The sequence below is a fragment of the Bufo gargarizans genome, chromosome 5 (assembly GCF_014858855.1).
Source record: "Bufo gargarizans isolate SCDJY-AF-19 chromosome 5, ASM1485885v1, whole genome shotgun sequence".
Taxonomy (NCBI): Eukaryota; Metazoa; Chordata; class Amphibia; order Anura; family Bufonidae; genus Bufo; species Bufo gargarizans.
In genome coordinates this window covers 426,110,452-426,124,895 of record NC_058084.1, presented here as the reverse complement: position 1 = coordinate 426,124,895, position 14,444 = coordinate 426,110,452, and the positions used below count along the sequence as shown (strand labels likewise).

The 14,444-nt window shown below is 44.8% G+C and overlaps 1 protein-coding gene across 1 annotated transcript in view; it reads right to left on the bottom strand.

Moving 5' to 3' along the window:
* Positions 1-14,444, bottom strand: part of JCAD (junctional cadherin 5 associated) — a 141,161-nt gene that overhangs the window by 39,005 nt on the left and 87,712 nt on the right. Inside the window, 1 exon segment of the mRNA XM_044294673.1 lies at positions 11,071-11,435. Coding sequence (XP_044150608.1) covers positions 11,071-11,372 — 302 coding nt within the window. The 5' untranslated portion in view covers positions 11,373-11,435.

Below are 14,444 nucleotides of genomic sequence, written 5' to 3'. Positions count from 1 at the left end.
CCTCCAGATCTTCTCCCTCACCTCCTGCTTCAAATGCGCCCCCAAAGGGCCTTCAAAGCAGACATAAACCTCACCTCTCGCCCTATCATCCATCCGCACCGTCTCGTCCTCCGCCGCCCCCCCTGCCTGCGTCTGCACCGACACGCCCCCCGACCCTACCCCCGAACTGGCTCCCCCAAACCCACTCGCGCCACCAGCAAACCCAGACACCCCCCACGCCGGTAACGGAGACGTACCCCCCATCCCCCAGCCCGCAAGTAAACCTGCTAGCCCGCCTAACAACTGCCCCAAACCCCTGCTAACATCAACGGGAGGCCCCCCAACACCCCCAGCCCCCCCCATAACCTGCGCTAAAGTTCCCCAAGAGGCCTCACCTGGCTGCCTGGGTGCTGTGTCCCCACCAGCCGAAGATCCGGAATCCAGCAGATCATTCCTCCGCGACGCCGCCTCTTCATCCAGTCTCCTAGCCAGCCCCAGGCTAGAGACGTCAGGACCGCCATCTTCACCGGCTACAGCAGAGTGGGCGGAGCTTCTTCCCCCCTGCATCACGACCACCGAAGACAGGGGCCTGCTGCCGGCCGTTGCAACTGCAGCAGCCCCGCTCCTCACGCCGTCCTGCGCACGCCGGGAGGCCTCCGCCCCCGATCCTGGGCAAGAGGCCCCCGCACCAGCTCCTTCTCCCCCGGCGTCCACAGCTGAAGGCCGAGGTGACCGGGCCCGGCCACCTCGCAGGCTCCGCCTCACGACCGGATTCCTCCCACGCCGGGAGGCACTCGAGGAAGCGGTCCCCGCCGACCCCCGGCGTGGAGGGTCCCTGGAGGGGCTCCGCTTCCGGCGCTGAGCCTTAGTGGGGGGCTGAGACGTTCGAGACGCCTCCGGGCTGTAGCGCGCCGGCGGCCCGGCCCGCCGCGGCCGGACTGATACTGGCTGAGGCCCAGCTGGAGCCTCCGCCGCCCCCCGGAGCATCTGCTGCACCTGCGCCTCGATCCATTCGGCGCCGCAGACCTCCGCCGCTGCCCGCAGTCTGGAGATGGTCTCCTCAAGCTGCTCCATGCCAGTCGAGTACAGGTACCAGATCTCTCTGCCTATCCACAAAATGGCCCCTGTCTTCCCCAATGCTTCCCTATTTAACCCCTTGACCCCACCCCTACACTCAAACCACCCAATCCCCACACCAGGGGTCTCCCTAAACCAAACCCCTGTCATGATGCCCTCCCCTAAGGCTACGCCCTTCAGTCCGGCCACAGCTATCTTGGTGCATTATTTTCTTTTGTCAGTAAGTGCATATACACAGTCGAGTCACATTATTATGACCACCAGCTAATATGCAGAGTAACCGCCGCGTGCAGCACGGACAGCAGCTAGATGGCCTGGAAGTAACTCAATAAGGTCCTGGTAGGTTGTCACGGGTATCTGGAGCCATGCTGACTGCAGTGCCTCCCACAGCTGCTGGAGGGGACGTGGGGGAGGATCCATACAGTGAACATGGTGATCGAGGTGGTCCCAAAGATGCTCAATTGGGTTAAAGTCTGGGGAAGTAGAAGGCTAGGTTAGTACTTGGAAGTCTTGGTCATGCTCCTCCAACCAATGTCAGACATTTCTAGCCATTTGGCATGTCACATTGTCTTGCTGGAAGATCCCATCTGCCCCAGGGAAGACAATCAGCATGTTTGACTGCAAAGAAGGATTTGGTACTGCCTTGAAAATTGAAGCTTTTTCTGGCGATGTAACTTCATTAACAGAGGTGCAGGGACCATGTGTCTGCTTCAGAGCCTCATGCGCAGTAGGGTTTGCTGAACTGTTGCTTTAGACATATGTCTGGTAATCATCTTGTTCATTCTGGCTGCTGCACTGTAGTGTGCTATTCCGCTCTCGCACACCACCGTAGCAGGCGTTCACCTCTCACATCAGTGGCACGTGGTGCTCCACAGTTACTGTGTCACTTATTTGGAATGGTGACACTTGTCAACTCATGGTGAACGTTCACCACAGCAGCACAAGATCAGGTCACAAACTGCGCAGTGTCAGAGAGACTGTCAAGGGTGTAGCTAAAGGCTCATGGGCCCTGGTGCAAGAGTTCAGCTTGGGCCCCCCTTCCCTCAGCGGTTTATGGCCAGCGGCAGGGGAACACATTGCCTTCCTGCTGCCTGAGGCAAAAACTGAAACGGCACCCCCACCCCATGCCAAATTCTTTACCTAACCCTTCCCCTCCAGCCAGCATGCACTTTCTATAGTACCGGTGTCTTCTTATGCGGCACAAGGGTCTTTGGGCCCCTCAGACTCCTGGGCCCGGTAGCGACTGCTACCTCTGCACCCCTATAGCTATGCTCCTGCCCGAAAGCCAATAATCTATTTATTTAATTTTTTTGCAACACTGATAAATCGCCCCTTTTACCTATGACAGCAGCGAGGGCTATGTGTGCAGACAGCCTATCCCACACCTTATATACCCGGCAAGCCGGCTCCCCACACCTGACTTCCTTCATGAGCTGTTACTCGCTGCCGATGTCGAAAGTAGGAAGTGATCAGAATAACGTGACTCGACCGTGTACATTCTGGCTATTATCTGTAACGAGCAGGCGCGGTTCTCACGTAACCGTTCTGGAAAACAGATGGATTGTGTCTTTATGCTTTCAGTAAATGTGGTTTAAACATGTTTCCCTTGTGGCTGCTGTTTGATCGAAAACCTGTGATACTTGTGCACTGCTTAAAGAAAAATTCCTATTAACATACAGATAGAGTATTTTGGCCTATTTACTGTATCATTAGATGAACGTTAGGCCTTGGGTTATAATGCACATTTTAAAGCTGGATTTCTGTAGTAATGAGGACCAATGCTTCTTATAAAATATGTGTTGGACGGTATCCAGGAAAGAAATAGGATGTAGCCTCGGGCAGACATCTCCACCTTGGATAACCCGCAACTACTGATATAAATAACATTTGCAGCATTTTTGCTGTGTTTTCATTTCTCTTGGTATCATAATTCATCTTAAGTGAACGTAGTAAGTGAACATGATACACGACATACTAATCTGACAACCTGATGACTCAAAGAACAGTCACTCTATATAAGGCTTAGGTGCACTGCTACCTTTCGTGGCACGACTGATTGTGACTATGGAGTGACAGCTGCAGTCCACAACATTGCATCCAACTGAGTGCATGGGTCTGGAATGCAGCTAAGGATCGCATTTGCGTTATAAAGTCTGTTATAGGGTTCAGTTATAACGGAATATAACGGAATTTTAGGACGGACTGCAAAACAGAACTCTTTAAGAGGCGTTCCATTTTGCTCCAACCTAATACATGTCTATGGGGGCACATAACAGTTCAGTTTTGTTCCGTTATACATAACGGAAAAAAAAGTCTTGTCGACAGGACTTTTTCTTTTGTCATGTATAACAGAACCGTTATTTGTGGCCACAGACAGAGCAAAATGGAACGCCTCTTAGGCCGAGTTCACACAAACGTATGGCTCTTTCAGTGTTTTGCGGTCCGTTTTTCACGGATCTGTTGTTCCGTTTTTTTGTTTCCGTTCCGTTTTTCCGTATGGCATATACAGTATACAGTAATTGCATAGAAAAAATTGTGCTGGGCATAACATTTTCAATAGATGGTTCTGCAAAAACGGAACGGATACGGAAGACATACGGGTGCATTTCCGTTTTTTTTGCGGACCTATTGACTTGAATGGAGCCACGGAACGTGATTTGCGGGCAATAATAGGACATGTTCTATCTTTCAACGGGACGGAAAAATGGAAATACGGAAACGGAATGCATACGGAGTACATTCAGTTTTTTTTGCGGAACCATTGAAATAAATGGTTCCATATACGGAACGCAAAAAACGGTCCTCAAAAGGGAAAAAAAAAACGGTAGTGTGAAAGAAGCCTTAAAGGGTTCTGTTTTGCATTCCATCCTAAAATTCAGTTATATTCCATTCTAATTTTGTTATAACAGAACCCTATAACGGAATTTATAACGCAAATGCGAATCTGCCCTTAGTGATGAGCGGGACGAACCCGATTGGTTCATATGTATCACTGAATTTAATTAAAAGGGTATTCCCATCACCGCCAATGGGGGCATATCGTTAGATTATGCACTCATTGTCTGATGGTGCGGGTCCCACCTCTGGAACCCGTACCTACACAAAAAAAACGGAGCGGGCAGAGGGGTGGCTGGTGGACCCTGGATTTTCCCGGGTGCGGCCACCACCAAGTGCTCTCTCCATACAAGTGAATGGGAGCGCACCGCGCTTGTGCGGCCACCACTCCCTTTCAATTCTATGGGGATGACTGGCTGGCTCGGCTATTTTCAGCAGCCGCATAGAAATGTGCACAGTGCACCCTCCGCCACCTTCGCTGCTCCATTCTTGGTGTAGCTGCAGGTCCCAGAGGTGGGACCTGAACCTATCAGACAATGGGGGCATATCCTAGCGATATGCCCCCACTGTCTGTGATGGGAATACCCCTTAAAAATCTCTATCTCCGAACATTCTGTAAAATGTATTGGCTCTGATGAGACTGTATAAAGATGGCCACCATTATTGCAAGACTTCCTACTGTAAATAGCTAAATATCCATTAATGTACTTTATAACAAATCCAAACCCAGATTCACAGTGCTTCCCACAATCAGTAACAAATCCGGGTTCAGATTCCTTATGACATATTTATTTATGCATGAAGACTAAGGAGATCTTGCGATAACAGCGGCCATCTTTATGCAGCTTTACTGGAGCCAATACATTTCACAGCATTTATTGAGATAGGGATTTTAATGAAATTTAGTGATACATCGATGGGGGTGCCTGATGCTGGACCCCTAATGATCAGCTAATGATGGCCTATCCTGAGCATACCCTTTAAAAGGGTATCTAGTTTAACAAAAAAATGTTTAAAAAAGTGTTGGGAAAAGAGTTGCAGTACCTTGGCATGGCCACTTCATGGTGTATGGAGCTCTGTACACTGTACAGTTTACAGCCCAGAACAGCTGATAAGTGGGTGTGCGGGATGTGTAATGACCCAGAGTGGCATTACCACCTCTTTTTGGACCCTCACTATCTTCATTGGTGTATCCTGTGTCATGTATATATTTATTGCCATATCCTGCAATGTGTATATGTATTTCCTCAAAATTGACTGTTCAAGTGTAATGTGCCTGATTCACCAGCAGGTGGTGGCAATCTGTGCAGAGCTTGTTTCCCTGGAGAGGAACCATCTAGTTCCCTTCCAGCCCTCTCTAGAGAGGGAGGAATTAGTTAGTCAAGATCAGTCTAGCTTACCCCTTCCTAAGGGAAGGTTATGTGTCGGCCATCAGAGCACTGTCTGCTCTGCTTGCCCTGCAGGCCCTGCCTTCAAGGTCTTCATGGTTGCTTGGCCCTCTCTTGGGCTTGCATTGCCTTAACCCCAAGCTAAAGTGAGCTTGATGCCAGGAAGAAGTTCCTAGAATTAAAGTAAGAGACAGACTACAGACAGCTAAGTTCCAGCAGAAGAGGACAAGTTCCTATTTAATCCAGCCAGCATAGCAGAGCTGAGAAAGCTACAGTATAGCAGAGCTGAGATTGTTGCAGAAGTGTTTGCCTGCCATTTAAGCCAATACCTGCTGATGACAAAGATCAAGTTGGAAGATTGTTCCTTGATAAAGTTTATGCCAAGTAAAGCTGTGTTCCACGTTCATACAAAGTCTGGACTCCATTTATTATACTTATTCATCGCCCAAGTTAAAAAACCCTTTTTGCACTGCTTCGGACTACATTACGTCTGGGATCCAAGGATATCCAGGTAGGAGCACCGTGACATGTGCATACAACATCTTCAGAGACACTGTAGGTTACTCTACATCACTCTCGCAATCCTACCCTGGGTGCCAACACTACCATCTACAAGGGGGACTCCATGTCCTCGTTGCTTAACTGCAACTGGCGTCACGACTACTTGCTCTAACAGAGGGACATATATCATTAAAACCCTCTTACAGGGTGAGGGATACCCCAGATGCCTTGACAGTAGGCCATTGCAGATGTCACTCCTACAGTCTGATATTGATGGCCTTTCCTCTTTGAGATCGCCACCACAAACTGCATTGAATAGTGGTCTTCTCAAAGAAAATGGCCAGTATACATACTATACAGTATGGTAGAACTGAAACTCTGTTGGAAATCTGGTCTAGGTGGTCTACTCAAAGTTGTGGTCTTCTGGAGAGGTTTGACTGTGTCATCTATGAATGTGGATCACCTCAAAAACCTGGTACAAGTCTACTATAGTCAGTCAGTGATTTAACAGGAATACCTCAAACTACATTAAAAGATCACTTAATGCAGATGATAAACTCGCAGCTGGATATATACTGGAATTACATGACCATGCATGGATTTATGAGTCCACAGATCAGAAGGTTTACAGCCGCTCTCAGTCCTACAGTTACACCAGCAGTGCTATAGCTGTCAAACACAAACCCATCAACTTTACTGCTATCTACCGGGCTAGGGAGTCTATAATATTGTGTACAAGGAAGATGCAGAACAGGCAGCCCGTGTGCGGCAGGTGAACAAGGCGTCCAGATCTAGGATATGTGGTAAGAATGAGCGAATCGATTCTACCGGTTTGGAACTCATTCCCGAATTCACCAAAAAGTTCAGCAGCAGAGACTGGATCCCCTTGCGTCATGTCATCATTTGTCATGACATAAAAGGAGCCGGTCACCGCCATGGTCAGTGATCTGCTGCAGGCGATGTCAAACTAAACGTTTACCGCGAGGGAGCCCAGCGGAGTATTGCAGGCTGGGAGGAGAAGAAGCGGTGAGCCAGGACCGAGAATCGGGTAAGCAAGCTTCCCTTTACAGGTCTGGCCAAGTGGGGCCCCCACATTCTTGCACAACTCCTTTAAAGATGACCTTTCATCTGGCAAAATACTGTGAACTAAGTTTTATGATCTGTACAGCGGCGCCCAGGGATCTCACTACACTTACTATTATCCCTGGGTGCCGCTCTGTTCTCCCGCTATGTCCTCCGGTATGTTTGGTCAATTGGTTATAGTAGGCGGAGACTTAGGGGACTTGGTTATAGTAGGCGGAGACTGCCCTTGTTCTCCTGGGTGTCTCCTTCTCTCAGGCTGTAGCGCTGGCCAATCGCAGAGCAGAGCTCACAGGCTGGGAGAAAATAAACAGCCTGAGAGAAGGAGATGCCTAGGAGAACAAGGGCAGTCTCCGCCTACCATAACCAAGTCCCCTAAGTCTCCGCCTACTATAACCAATTGACCGAACATACCGGAGGACATAGCGGGAGAACGGAGCGGCGCCCGGGGATAATAGTAAGTGCAGTGAGATCCCTGGGCGCCGCTGTACATATCATGACACTTAGTTCACAATGTTTTGCCAGATGAAAGGTCCTCTTTAAGTTACATAATTAGAAATGCGCGCCAGATATCTTGCATCATTAGAGAATTACGTAGAATCGGCCACCTGGACAGACTGACAGGACGTGCTCTCCCATCCATTTTTTCCAGGCTGTTTACATCCTGACTCTTTCCTGTGTTTGTTTTTGAATACAGTAGGTGTGTTTTAACGTCACCAGAATATCAGTTTAGATGCTATCATACAAAAAACAACATATGCGGGTCACACAACAGTCCTGTATTAAAGTCCTGGGTACTTCCCGCGTCGAACAATATAACATTTGATGTGCATAAAACAAAAAGCAAACATTAGACATAAAGTATTACAGTAGCCCTTAGGGCTCATGTGCACTTATTTTGTTTCCTCGTCCGAAGCTACTCCATGTGCATTCAGTTTCCGTATGTCCGTATTTCCGTTCTGCAAAAAAATAGAACATGTCCCATTATTGTCCGCATTACGGACAAGGATAAGACTGTTCTATTAGGGGCCGGCTGTTCCGTTCGCAAAAATGGATCCGCAAAAAACACAGAAGACGTCCATGTGAATTCTGTATTTTTTGCAGACCGTAAAATACATACGGTTGTGTGCATGAGGCCTTAAAGAAGGACCTGTCCCCACTCCTGACCTGCCTGTTTTAATAGCTTTATGTATTCCCCATGTAATATCAATTCTGGAGCATCTGTTCTGATGACTCCATGTTGTGCTGTTCCTTTATTATTTCTACTAGAAGTTATGAATGAATTACTCTGCAGTAAGGGTACAGAGGGGTGTTACCAGTGGGGGGGGGGGGGGGTACCTGCACAGACTCACTCTATCCAATTAGGGCTGCCATTGTCAGACTGTGCAGGTAGACACCCCTAATTGGTTACCACCCCTCTGTACCCTTACTGCAGACAGGTGTCTCGCACTGTGTTGCCATAGGGAGGATGGTTTTGTCAACAGTTTTAGATTGCTTGCTCTAGTAAGCAGTATTTAAAGCTATACAATTACATTTATTATTAAAGGGGTCATCCAAACTAAACTTTTTTAATACACCTCTTGTTGACGGGATGTGACCTGCCGAGGTGGTCGTGGAGTGATGCGGCGGTGACCAGGTAAGTATAAAGCCCACCATGGGTCCAGGGTCTGTTAAAAATGATGAGTCTTGGATAACCCCTTTAGTGTGAATCACCACAATATTCATCACATAATTCACAATCACAATAAATCTTTCACACTGATAACGCGCCGCCTGACATATTGCTGTGCGGACTGGCTGCTAACTGACCGTTTTTTGTTTTATATATTATTGATTGATGGCTTTATCTTGAGGATTTGCACACATTTTACTGCTATTTCTAAACGGTCTATCCATCCGCTATCTATCTAGAAACTGTATGTTGCTGCCAGAGAATGGGAATAAGATTCTGCTGCTTCTCTTACATGGTGCCTGGAAGCCGGAAACAGATCAATGCTGAATAAAGGTCAGTCATAACTATATATTATCTATCTATCTATTATCTATCTATCTTTTATCTATCTATCTATTATCTATCTATCTATCTTTTATCTATTATCTATCTATCTTTTATCTATCTATCTTTTATCTATCTATCTATCTATTATCTATCTATCTATTATCTATTATCTATCTATCTTTTATCTATCTATCTATTATCTATCTATCTATTATCTATTATCTATCTATCTATTATCTATCTATTATCTATCTATCTATTATCTATTATCTATCTATCTTTTATCTATCTATCTTTTATCTATCTATCTATCTATTATCTATCTATCTATTATCTATTATCTATCTATCTTTTATCTATCTATCTATTATCTATCTATCTTTTATCTATCTATCTATTATCTATCTATCTATTATCTATCTATCTTTTATCTATCTATCTATTATCTATCTATCTTTTATCTATCTATCTATTATCTATCTATCTTTTATCTATCTATCTATTATCTATCTATCTTTTATCTATCTATCTATTATCTATTATCTATCTATCTTTTATCTATCTATCTTTTATCTATCTATCTATCTATCTATTATCTATCTATCTATTATCTATTATCTATCTATCTTTTATCTATCTATCTATTATCTATCTATCTTTTATCTATCTATCTATTATCTATCTATCTATTATCTATCTATCTATCTTTTATCTATCTATCTATTATCTATCTATCTATTATCTATTATCTATCTATCTTTTATCTATCTATCTTTTATCTATCTATCTATCTATTATCTATCTATCTATTATCTATCTATCTTTTATCTATCTATCTATTATCTATCTATCTTTTATCTATCTATCTATTATCTATCTATCTATTATCTATTATCTATCTATCTTTTATCTATCTATCTATTATCTATCTATCTTTTATCTATCTATCTATTATCTATCTATCTATCCATCTATTATCTATCTATCTATTATCTATTATCTATCTATCTTTTATCTATCTATCTATCCATCTATTATCTATCTATCTATTATCTATCTATCTATCATCTATCTATCTATCTATTATCTATTATCTATCTATCTATCTATCTATCTATTATCTATCTTTTATCTATCTATCTATCTATCCATCTATTATCTATCTATTATCTATCTATCTATCCATCCATCTATTATCTATCTCTATATCATATCTATGTATTATCTCTCGTATGTATCTCTCATTCGAATCAGGAAACAGTTTAGGAAATGGAAAACAGTTCAATGCTGAATAAAGGTCAGTCATAACTAGTGTTGAGCGAATCAAAGGGAAATTTCCTCGCGCTTTGTGGCGCCATCTTGATTTAAGATCTTGCACTAAATCCTGTGCATGGTGACGTATGACGTCACCACGCTAGCCGACATGATGGCGTTGGCCAGCTCGTCGCGATCAGATGGATGGGGTAAGTATGATCTAATTTTTATTTATTTATTCTTACACTCTGTTATTACTGTGAGATGCCGCGATCAGCTATGAACACAGCATCTGAGGGGTACAATGATGGGCGCAATCGCTCGTCCCTGTCATTGCACTCACTACTTACAAAGAAATGCACTTTGTGACAAAGTAATTTTCGTCGAAGCAGCTGAATCAAATTTTACCACTCTTCGCTCATCACTAGTCATAACTATCTATCCATCTACTGACTACAAAAATAATGTGGACCTTTATTGCATTGATTCAAGAAATAAAAGGGGTTTTCTAGCTGCATGTGACACCTCACACTGTATTGTATACCCTCCTGGTATTTCACATACAGGTAACTTGATTTTGCAGGTGGCTTCCCCCACACATGCACATACAGAGAATACATGAATAAACACAATACAATACATGATAAACGAGACTAATTGAAATCAATTCTATGTATCACAGAACAGATTTCCTCTTCGTCATCTTTTATGTACTTATTTTATTGAAAAGAATATATTATCTCCAACTTCTATACAGCATACCAATGAGCAGAACAATAACGCCAGCTATAGTTTAATATGCCCCATCACGGTGCAGACTTGCTATAAATAGGGCGCTCTGTATCAAGAAATAGCATGAAAACGGACCCAAAAAAAAGGCAGAAGTGGAAAACCGTATAGTGGTGTATGACAGTGACCAAACTCAAGGAGGATCAGATTATGGACTGAGATACCTACCCCGTGTCTGTAGTCTGACATGCGTCTGTAGACTGAGTGCTCCTGGGATAACCTGCAGAAGAAATCTGCCTTCTCTTGTTCACACAACCCTTCTCATGGTCACTGAAGAGGTTCTTGGTTGGAGCAGGGTTCACAGCATTAGTGTCTGGAAGGTCCGGCGGATATCCATTTAACATGCCATTGCGAGGCTTCGTGTCTGTAGCTTCATGTTGGTAGCCGTCAGTCCTGTGCTGATATGTGGAAAGCGTGCTCTTCGACACTCTGTACCCATGAGAAACTAGGAGGTCCTCTACGCTGAACATGCTGTGCTTCCTGGAGGAACAGCTATGCCGGGGCAAACCTTACTTTCAAAGGGTCTTTCATCACTGGAAGGAAGAAGAGTAAAATAAATATCACTCAGCAGCACGTGTTCCACGCTGGTACAGGAATCCTGCCTTTTTTCATTACATACTTTGTTTAGTTACCTAATGTTAAATTATATGCAGATGCTCAGATGAGTAATGGAAGGATCCTGCCAAGACAAAAAACTTGCATGTTGCAGCCAGAGAAAGGGAAAAGAGATTCTGCTGCTGACTCTGCTTATTTTAGAAGGTGCCTTGGAATCAGGAAACAGTTTAGGAAACATTTAAAATGCTCAATAAAGGCCTGACATGAGATGGAAGAGGCCGAGTGTTAGCGGATCACTGCTCCTTTGCCCTGATGATGAGCTGCAGGGTGCTGAGCAGAGCTGAGGTGGAAATACACCCGGGAACACAGCAGTGATATGATAGAGAGGAGAAGACGCAGGGTTATTTTTGGTACAGCTTGGAAAGCATTTCAAAACTTTTACAGTGCACGTTGACTAGGACAATATGAGATAGTACCCTGTTCCCTACAATTTTGCAGAATAGGACTTTGGAATTAAGATGTATGGTAGTTGCTCTCACCTGGAGCAAGAACGATCTAAAAGTGTGACTAGCATGGGAGGTTTCAGTCTGCAAACTACTGCCTGACTCTAGACTTACTATTAGTGGTGGTCTAATATGTAGAAGGGGTGTAACAATAAGGGATATAGGGGATACTGTGGCACCTGAGCTCTAGAGCCTCTGAAGACCAGGGAGTCCTGCTGCCCTATCTTTGACATCCAGCAGTGCTCCATTGCTATTGGCTGGAGATTCCCGTCACAGACTCCCTGCTCTGTCCACCGCCTATTGTCTCTGTCCATAATATTGGGTTCACATCACCTTTCTATCATTCACTTAAAGGAGTATTCTAATCTGAGACAATGCGGGCATATCGCTAGGATATACCCTCGTTGTCTATATCAAGAATGGAGCAGGTAAAGTGGTGGTTGGAGGACTCCAGTCCGGCCTCCACCACCAAGAGCTCTCCCCACAGAAGTGAATGGGAGCGCACCGCGCATGCATGGCAGCTCCTATTCACTTCTATGGGCCCGATGGAAATAGCCGAGACAGGGCTCGGCTATTTTCCGCGCCCCCATAGAAATGAATGGAGGGCAGCTTTGCATGCATAGTGCGCCCTCCTCCACTTTTGAGGTCCCGTTTAGGAGATATGTGTGGGACCCGCACCTATGAAATTATGGGGGAATATTCTACCGGTAACCCCTTAAACAGATACCCCCAAAAAAGTATGCAAATGGATGCCAATGGAGGGGCATCCATTTCACATAGACTTCAATAGTAAAAAAAAAAAAACATATCCATCATTGTCCATTTTTTTGCTGGACACAGAAGTGTGATAGACTCTACTTTTATGTTTGCTAAAAATAACACACCAACAGATGATGTTGGAGGAGAGAAGGATTGGGCAAACTGAATTGTTTCATCCGATCCGTTTGTTTTTCCAGGAGATATGCCAGGAGATAAGCCACCAACAGAGATGTATGAAATACAAATACACCCGGCCAAACTGAATGTGTATGGGAGAAGGGCAGGAAGTCGGGAGAGACAGCTATTGTTTGGTTGACAGCTATTGAGTGTGTATGGCAATCTTTAGTATTTCCGCTATTATACAGTACACACAAAATGAAGACGTGAACAGAGCAGGAAGTGTGTGAGGTGTAACTTCAGCCAATAGTTCAAGAACAGTGAGGGATGTCAGAGAAGGGGGCACCATTTTGGCAACGTCTTCTGCACATCCCAGTAACATTCAGTGATTTTATTATTTCTGGTGGTGGTGTACTATACAGAACATCTTGAAATTTGATAGACAGAATAACAGCTGCTAGATGTTTCATGACCCCAAAGCTGCTCTGTTCACTCACTCCGTCACTCCAGGCTCTGGTGGTGTGAACCCACCGGCCTCTCTCCCCTTCCCTCCACTTCCTGGCAGGCCTAGCCACTGGAGTAACTCTATTCCTTCACACAGGCTGCTGCCTGTTCCAGGCCAGCTAGGCCTTGTTTGCCCATGTACAGGCTCCTGCCTGTTTCCTGAGTTTTGACCCTTCACTGCCTATCCTCACTTCTGCCTGATTTCTGTACTGACCCTGAGTTGCCTGCCCTGACCTTGGACTGTTTACTGGATTCCACATACTCTGCCTGCCCTGACTTCAGCCTTTCCCTGAGTCCTCCAGTACTCCATATTTGTGTCTCCTGTCCCCTGTGGGTCTGCAGTCACTTAAACAGAGACTACTTGAAGAAGTAGCAGCCTGGTGGTTCCCTTGCAGTAATGTCCAGATCCCTGTATAGAGATTAAAGGGTGAACACCAGGGGGGTACTTAGAAAGCCCGTGGGAGTAGCCCCAAGCCAAATCTGTTCAAGTTACACGGTGGTTTCACATCCACTGTATAAAAAAAGATGCATGACAGAAGGTCTTGTTTTACAGCAGAAGCAGCATTGGGGCCTACTAGTGTCAAGTTACAACACTGGATTATATGCTCTATTTTTATATTACTACTACTGCCCCCATGAAACTTGATTTGGTTCCTAGTTTCTATAATACTGGTATGTGCAACCACCGATGATGGATTACGTCCCTCTCCACTTGGTATAAAACAAAAAGCATACATTATTTGTTAGGCAGCTGTATATGTATATTATTTGTAGTGCAGCCATAAATGTTGTCTTTAACCTGCATATTTTTAAGTATTTTCCTCCCATCTCTTTACTTTCTGTGGACTGAGCAAATCCAATGCCTTCCTCCTTTTGCTCCTCCTCCCACACCACCACTTGGACATGTTCTCCTTGCTCTTTCTTCTATCACAGCATCACCCAGGCTAAAGTCCAACACTGCAGCTTCATACCCCTCCTCCCTCACCTTCTTCCCTTACCATGTTCCCAAATGCATACTGGCGGAGAAGGCGCCTGCATTAAAGGAAAGAGAAACTTAAAACTGTAAACTTTTACGTAATGATGTGTACTATAGATTTACTGTAT